This window comes from Schistocerca americana, chromosome 4 (assembly GCF_021461395.2).
Source record: "Schistocerca americana isolate TAMUIC-IGC-003095 chromosome 4, iqSchAmer2.1, whole genome shotgun sequence".
NCBI classification, from domain to species: domain Eukaryota; kingdom Metazoa; phylum Arthropoda; class Insecta; order Orthoptera; family Acrididae; genus Schistocerca; species Schistocerca americana.
The window spans coordinates 634,129,868-634,138,659 of NC_060122.1; the positions used below are offsets into that span (position 1 = coordinate 634,129,868).

The 8,792-nt window shown below is 36.0% G+C and overlaps 1 protein-coding gene across 1 annotated transcript in view; it reads right to left on the minus strand.

Moving 5' to 3' along the window:
- LOC124614069 (T-kininogen 2) overlaps nucleotides 1-5,683 on the minus strand; it is a 193,730-nt gene extending 188,047 nt beyond the window's left edge. The window contains exon 1 of the mRNA XM_047142905.1: nucleotides 5,517-5,683. Within this exon, the coding sequence (XP_046998861.1) occupies nucleotides 5,517-5,606 (90 nt within the window). The 5' untranslated portion in view covers nucleotides 5,607-5,683. The remainder of the gene's footprint in view (nucleotides 1-5,516) is intronic.
- Between the last annotated feature and the right edge of the window lie 3,109 nt (nucleotides 5,684-8,792).

An 8,792-nucleotide genomic window follows, 5' to 3' on the forward strand; every position in this document is an offset into this window, starting at 1 on the left:
ACCTATTTCCTCCCCACATTTTTTAAATTCTTATTTATCTACCTTCTTTTTCTAAAAAAAACCTCCATGTGTTTTTTTTTTCACTCAATCATTAGAGTTTTAAATGGTAGCAACAGTCATTAGAGAAAGAGTACAAACACAGTCTCCACAGTAATGTGTTAATAATGAAAAGCTTGTCCTATAAACTCAGTGGGCATGCTGAAAAGTAATGCCTCAGAATTTTTATAATGTTCTCAATAGCGACTGAGGCATTACATGTAATGGATATTACTCAGTCAACTTTCCCGATTTGCTGACACAAGTTGCAACCCTCTCCTGCTACAGGCCTCCAAACTGTAGGATATAACATGGCAGTAAGTAATGTTAGTATGTCCTTGCATGAGAAACAGCGTGCTGTAATTGAGTTTTTAACCACAGAAAACATGCCTCCAACTGAAATCCATACGAGACTGAAAATTGTGTACAGCAATGATTGTATCGACATCAGTAATGTATGACATTTAGTTGTTATGAAGCTAACGGCTGACAAGACCCAGTGGAGTAGGGTTGACGAACTCATCAGAGAAAATCATCAGATAACACAGACACAGCTGTCAGGTAAGTGTGGCATATCATGAGAGGTGATGCTGTGGCTCGGGTCAATCAAGTCAAACATTCAACAGTGATGGTATTAACAAAGCGGTCTTTTGTTGGAAGAAATGTGTTCACTTTCAGAAGACTATGTTGAGAAATTAATACGTAGACGTGAAAAATAAAGATGTAGCACATTAATAAAGTTTGTTTTATTTAGAGACCTTTAGAAGTTTGCACATAAAAAATTCAGAGGTTTTACTTTCCACCAAGTCCTTTTACTTACACAGAGATTTGTTGAAATTGTAGAAACACTAAAATGAACAACTTGGTCAGAAATTGGAATTTAGTCATCCAGACCTTGAGTGCAATGTTTCTTTACAGTCTTACCTACATATAATTACCAAAAATCTGTACAAATTGGTAATTGAGTTTAGTTCCAATTAATGCTTTCTAAGACTATTATTTTCACACATGAGAAAATATGAGGCTACTTTCAGAGAACATCTTAGCTGATTTCTATAAGAGAGATTTTTGAAGATGGTTTATTTTCCAGCACAATCAGATATATTTTAAGTAAGAAATTACTGATGTTTCCTGGCACTGACCATTTTGAGATCGCAAGGGGGAAGATGGGTGCTGACCTTAATTTCCTTCCCAGATCTTTTAAAATTTTTATTTATCTACTTTCTTTTTCTAAGCAAACCTCCAAGTGTATTTGTTCACTCAGTCATTAGAGTTTTATATCCAACAGTTGTTAGAGGCAGAGTACAAACACTGTTCCCATAGTAATGTGGCGCACTTGATGAGAATCACATTGAGGAAGTGATTTTCTCAAAATGCTTTGGAGTGAACTACTGTTTCCTTCTTGTGATCTGAAAACTAGAGCCAGACAAAACCAGTAATTTCTACTTGAAATTGTATGTGACTGTGCCAGAAAATACACAATTTAAACAAAACATTTCAACAGTCAATGATATCTCCAGTACAATATACTTTACAGAGATTTTTATGCTTGATATGCGAAAATTGGTCATTTATACCTGATGTAATGCTTCATTTAATTATACTGATATATCAAAACTTAACAAGAGTGGATTTATGATGAGATGTAAAATTAACAAAAAGTAAAAGTAATTGCTATATAAACTATAAATCTAGCTAATGTTTAAAATGGAGTTTTATATCATAATGAAAATTTATTTTACAGGACATTTATGAATTGAAAATTCCTATATACCAAAAACAGGGTTCCTTATTAATCACTAATTCTACAATTTATTACAACATTTTGGGGGTTTCTATTCCAGTTAACACTAACAATCACATTAAACAAGTCTTAATTTTACTGTATTAAGGCAGCTGACAGTGTTCTTAGTAGCAAATATTAAATAAAAACAATTGCTGAGTAGTGTGAAGTATAAAGCAGTGGTTTTTTTTTTCTCGGAGTAGCTGTGTTTCATGTATTTATAAATTAATCTAGAAGTAATGTCCATAATAATTATCAATGCGAGTCATTAATTCCATTCATTAATGTTCTACAGATTATATCAAGTATAATATCTAATACTCTTCTTTCAATGTGCCTGTCTGCCACTCAACACTGCTTCTACGAGGGGCTGTTCACATGATATTCGTTGGACTATTGCCTGTAAACACGTGCCATGTCAGTGTTCTTGGAAGAGAGCTGTTGCAGTGACATGGCTTTTGTTGTTGTTCCCATGTAGTGATTTGCGAAGACAGAAAAAAAAAAAAAAATTGAGATTCGAGCAGTGATTAAGTACTTTGTAAAAAAAGGCATGAAAGCAAAGGACATTCAGGCCGATTTCCAGAATACAGGGGAGGGCTTCATATTCAACTGTTGGCAAGCGGACAAATGAATTTAAATTTTGTCGGGAGAGATTACATGATCTGCGCAGTGGTCAGAAAGATGTATCACTATCCCAAAAATCATTTCAAAAGTGCACAAAATGGTCATGGAGGATCACCGACTGAAAGTGCGTGAAATTCCTCATGCTTGCCAGATGTCACCTGAAAGCATATAGCCTATCACATTTTAAATGAAGAATTAGAAATGTAAAAATCATCTGCACAAGTGGTGCTACGACAAGACAATGCATGCCCGTGCACATGTGCCATCGCCATGGCAAAGTTACACGAACGAAGGTATGAATTGTTGCCACATCTGCCTCATTCATCTGATATGGCTCCGTCAGACTTCCATCTCTTCCCAAAACTGAAAATTTTTCTTGGTGGACAAAGATTCACTTCAAATGAAGAATTGATAGCCGCAGTTGACAACTATTTTGCAGGCCTGGAGGAAACTCATTTGCAAGATGGGATCAATGCACTGGAACATCGTTGGACCAAGTGCATTATTCCACAAGGAGACTATATTAAAAAATAAAGTTTCAGTGATGTAAGTACCTTTATTCTATTCCATTTTGAGTACTTTTCAAACCACCTTCATATGTGGCAAATCTATATATTTTATATTGATGACTGACTACAAAGATAGCATGGAGGTCACTACACAATTTTAACATTCTACTGGAAATACCCTCATAGCCTGCAATTACCACTTTTTTGTGAATTAGGTAAGATCCTCTGGGGTGGTATGATTGAAACTAATATCTGTAGGTCGTGCCTGCAGTGATTTAATACATCTGTATGTACTATATTTGCCACCCATGTAAGGAAGTAAGAACGAATTTCAATGCATCAACTGTTTTGCCAAGTACTTTTGGGAACTCAGTATTATTCACATTAATACATTTGTTCAATAATTGTTTAACAACCCTCAAATCGATTTATGATTTATTTTTGTCTATAGTGCCTGTGCTTCTTTTAAGTTAGGCTGAAGAATGTTATAACACTGGTGATAATGCAACTTCAACTCTTTATTACAATTTGTCCATCAAGTTACATAGAACTCTCTCTCACTCTAACACAAGACACTTTAATCCAAAGAGTTATACATTCCCTGTTCTTGCTTCCGCTCAAATTCATCCTTGTTTGTTCTAGGGGTAAACAAAACTCTGCAAATATGTTTAAAAGGAAGCTTAATTTTGCGTCTACACTGTCAACTTAGAAGAAAAGGTTCCCATAATTTTTCTCCAAATACTATGATTAGGTCTTGTTTATGATTTTGTAATACAGTATTTCTCTTCTTTGATGTGAAATTAACAGCTCAGTGTATTTTATTGTTTATGTTTTACCGTCAGCATCACGTAAACCAGTAACTATCACTTTTACATTTAAATCACTGAAGGGGTTGGGACTATCACTAAAATGTCAGTTGCTGTAGCAGTAAGTCCCTGAATCCTCAGTGGGGGCTTCACGGTGGCAAATAAAAGTTGGACACCAACAACTCCAGGTGCCCTCATTCATCACTGTTTCTACACATTTTATGAAGCTTAATATATCCCCTGCTGGTGAGCTGTAAACTATAAGTACTATACAAGCTTGGTGGTTTCTGACACCTATTGGGACACACCATTCAAAGAGCTGGACCTGGTGTTTTCTTGGAACAGACTAAATTAATAAGATCTGTGGCTGGGTCCAAGATGACGCATTTCGTTTTGCTAGTAGCCAATTCATGTGTAACTATATTTATTCCACCTCTGTTTTAGATGAATCTGAGCATTTTAGCACTTGTCATAGATAGTTACCAGTACCTATACCCATACTCCACAAGCCAAAGTGTGTGGCAGAGGCTACTTCTGATACCACTTCCATTTCCCCTTTCCTGTTGTGTTTGCAAGTGACAGCCTATACGGGAAGAATAAGTGTTAGTCAGCCTCTGCACGAGCTCTGCATTGTCTGATCTTGCCACGGTCATTTTACAAGAGGTTTGTGGGAGGAATTAATACAGGGTTTGACTCTCTCTGGAACAAACTAAGAAATTTAACAATAAACATACCCATGATCCACAACACATCTCCTATAATGCCCTCCACTGCAGTCTGGTAGGCATTTCTGCTCTACTTTAAAAAAAAAAACCTATTACTCTACCTCATAATGGCTCTGGACTGCCAAGCATATACAGAAGCTGATTCTGCTAATTGATGGGTGTGACTACTATTCCACATCCCTAGACACTCTCCTTCATAATGCTGTTTATTGACACAATAGGTGAATGAATCAATGAATAAATGGATGGATGTCTAACAGTAAAACTGTAGGCTTCTGACAAATTTACTGCCCTCAGCCTAGTATATTTACATTTACATCCTACAAATCACTACAATGCGTGTCTCAAACGAATTTCACATTGGTAAGCACATTCACCTGTGAATACTGAAGCAGAATAAACAAAATGAAAAGCAACATTATGCCACTTTCAATTGAGGCAGGTTAATATAAATTAATGAAATACATTGCATAAAATTTTTTAGTTCGAACTTAAATACACATCCACACACGTTTCAATTTATATTAGTTGAAGCACCTTAAATCATTGTACACACTACTGATTTTGGCATAGATTGAATAATGAAAATAATGCACGTCAGATAACAGTAAAATACTGCATAAGAGGTAAATAACAATAAAACCATACAAATTTATAAACGGGTCGAAATGTAAGGTTCTCTAGTATATGATTCGGGGACTCTCAATCGACTAACTCTCATTTTTTAAAGTCAATCTTGAACAACTTTTCGATAATACTGAGACTGCTGGTGAAGGATGTGTGTTAAAACGATTAATGTCCAGGTATAAACAATTACTTTGTTTTTTGCTAAGTCTAGAGCGGACGTGTAAACTTTATTTTTTCGTTTTGACATTATTCCAAACCAAATAATTAGTGAAACAAATATAAACCTAACAATTTCTAAACTCCCCTTTTATTTTATTTTTCATCCACATTCAACGTTGTTTGCTACATAGTTGCTAGCAACGTCAGTACAAAATTGTATACCGGTGTCTGAAATTTTTGAACTTACCTCTGTCACATTGGAGACCGATTCCGAAACAGGCTGTGCATTTGATGATATGCATAAACAATATAACACCACGATATAAACCAATTTCATGATAGAAAGATTTACAGCTGAAGCAGCGTAGCTACATAGTCTCCCTCCGCTCCCCTCGTGACAACTAACGATACGAACAGGGCGCCGCGAGTATTAAAGTGTGAGTCATTGGCGGTGACGTTACGATGGAGGGGGGCTTGACAGTAGTTGAGCCGCTATTGGCTGTACACCCACTTGTTATTACCTCATGCCTCGAAGCGCTGATGTATATTGTATACTGCGTACTTCGTAATTGTGTGTATGTAAAATGAAGCGCGAGATTATACCGAAGCAAATTATCCTGCTACCACGTAACAACTGTACAGCAGCAGAAAAGAAAACAAACAAGCTGGCGAAAACTTTCATAAGACGAAAAAAGGAAGTTAAAACCATCAGTGTTGTCGCTCTCCAACCATCTACACCAAGGCACAAAACCATTCGGCAACGGATATTGTTCATTAAAACTTAAACTGCTCTGTCATTTCAATAAATGAACAGTGGCTTAGCAATGATGAACTAAAGTGTACCATTTAGATATGAATTGGCAACCAGCTACTGTAGAACAAGTATTAAACATGGTGGCACATGTTAAAAATAGTGTGAACATAATCCATGAAGTTATAGGTGAAGTGGACTGTATATAGAAGCAAAATTTGAAGCTGCAGCCATAATGTTGCCAAACCAGGAAATTATAATAGCTTCAGTATACTGCCCCCCCCCCCCCCCCAAAAAAAATACAATGAAGACCCGGTTGTGGAGCTTCTGGAGAAGCTGATACTCTTGCTATTCAAATACAAAAATTACAGAATACTAATATTTGGCGATATCAATATAGACATTAGGTTTAAGAATAGAAATGTTGATCACTTGCTAAATACATTAAGATCCCTTAACTTCAGTTGCGTAAATGGCAAACCCACAAGACAGGAAGCATGTCTAGATAACATAATTTCTAATTTTCATCTAAACAAACCAGTATTCAACACAATCAAGCTAGGCATTTCAGATCATGAGGGACAATGGTTCAGACAAACACTTAACAATAAAGCAACTGAAATTTCCACAGACTGTAGAAAAATTATAAGGTCAATTAACGAATCAAAGCTAAACAAGTTGATAAGTAAATTGAATTTAATAAAATGGGATAAAAATAATAACCACTGCAGGTGCAAATGAATCTACCAACAAATTTCTAGAACTGTGGACTGAAAATTTTGAAGCATGTTGTCCTAAACACTGCAAGAAAATATCAAAGCAAAATTGTTGCACCAAACCACAAATTTAAAAAGCTGGTATACCTCGCATCTAAGTAGAATAAGAATCATAATGTTACTCTATCATGAAAGGACCAAGCACAATAATGCTAACAAGGAAATGTATATGAAAGTGAAAAAGACTTACAGGTCTGAAACCAAGGCAGCTAAGTGCAAAGCAAATCTTACATATATACTGACATCAGCGAGTGAATGCAAAGCTCCACGGGAAATTATTAAAACAGAAACTAACTGTGATGATAAAGTTAACCAGACGCCAATTGAACCTGATATTCTAAATGTGCATTTTGTCAGTCCTCAGTCAGATAACAGCATAATGGAGAATGTGTGTAAGGCAGAGGCACTGCTGCCAGAAATGAAGAGAAAGCAGACAGGCAGCTTTCACTGGACTTGTGCAACTGAGAAGATGCTCAATGAATCAATAGCTACACTCAGTAATTCCAGAGCAGAGGATTACTATGGTCTCTCAAATTATGTTATTAAATATATCAGAAATCAAATTGGAAAGCCACTGACTAAAATAATCAACAAAATTTTAAATGAAGGTAATTATCCAGAATGTTTAAAAATATCTGAAGTTAAATCATTACATAAGAAAGGAGATACAGCATCACCACATAACTATTGATCACTTATACCCATAATATCAAAATAATAGAATACCGAATGCATAAACAGATGAGTCAATATTTTGAGCATAATGATGTACTCAACTCCTCACAGTATTGCTAAGATCCAGCCTTTCTACAGTCAAAGCAGTTTAGAGTATGGTAGCAAAAATATACAATTGTTTTGGAAATAGAGAAATATCTGTGCAACACTGTTCGACCTCAGGAAAGCTTTTGATATGGTCTCCCACAATATTCTCATAAAAAACCTCTACCACTACGGAGTGAGAGAAAATGTTCTATGCCAAATGCAGTCATACTTGGACAATAGAAAACAGTTAGTTAAGGTAAATAATCAAATGTCAGAATGTCTCCCAGTTGTAAAGGGCGTACCTCAAGGATATCTTCTTGGACCAATCCTTTTCACTATTTATACAAATGATTTACCTGCAGTTGTATCATGTGATGCAGTGCTATATGCTGATGACACTACACTCATCACATGTGATACCAATCTTGAAAATGTGCAACACAGCATGGCAGTGGCAATGGAGAGGTGCACTACTTGGTTTGAGGCAAATATACTGCAGAAGAATGATAGTAAAACTGAAGCTATTGTATTCAATCTGAATGCTCCCAGTCATGATAACAAAACAGTAAAATTATTGGGATTTCATATAGATCAAAAGCTCATCTGGGATACCCATACAGGAAAGATATGTGGCACATTGGTACGTGCCATATATCTGCTGTATAAGCTGTGGAGCAGTGTCAGTAAAGAACTTCTGTTATATGCATATTCTGCATTCTTCCATTCGCACCTGAGTTATGGAATGCTATTATGGGGGAATTCTGTAGGGTCAAAATTAGTGTTCAAATGGCAAAAAAAGCCTTAACGTGCATAGCAGAACTTAGCCCATATGAATCATGTCGAGATTATTTTACGAAACTAAATGTAATGACAGTGTCTGGCCTGCATATTTACAACTGTCTTGTCTTCATCAAAGACAATTTGAGTAAATTTGACTTAAGGAGAACAGTTCATGATCATAACATAAGAAGTGGACATACAATTAATATGCCATATGCTAAGCTTGCAAAGGCACATTCGATTATTTATTTGTCATTCACTGAACAATGCAGTTCTTTTATCTTGTAATTGAACTGTTAGGAAACTTCTTGTTGTTATTGACATTTGCACAAATACGTACTGTTGTATCCATCTTGGATTACTATACTGTAGTTCAGGGCTTCCCACCCTTTTCAGCTGGCGGACCTCTTCTTCAGTCGAAAATCCATGGCGGACCCCTAGTCAGTCAAGAGCA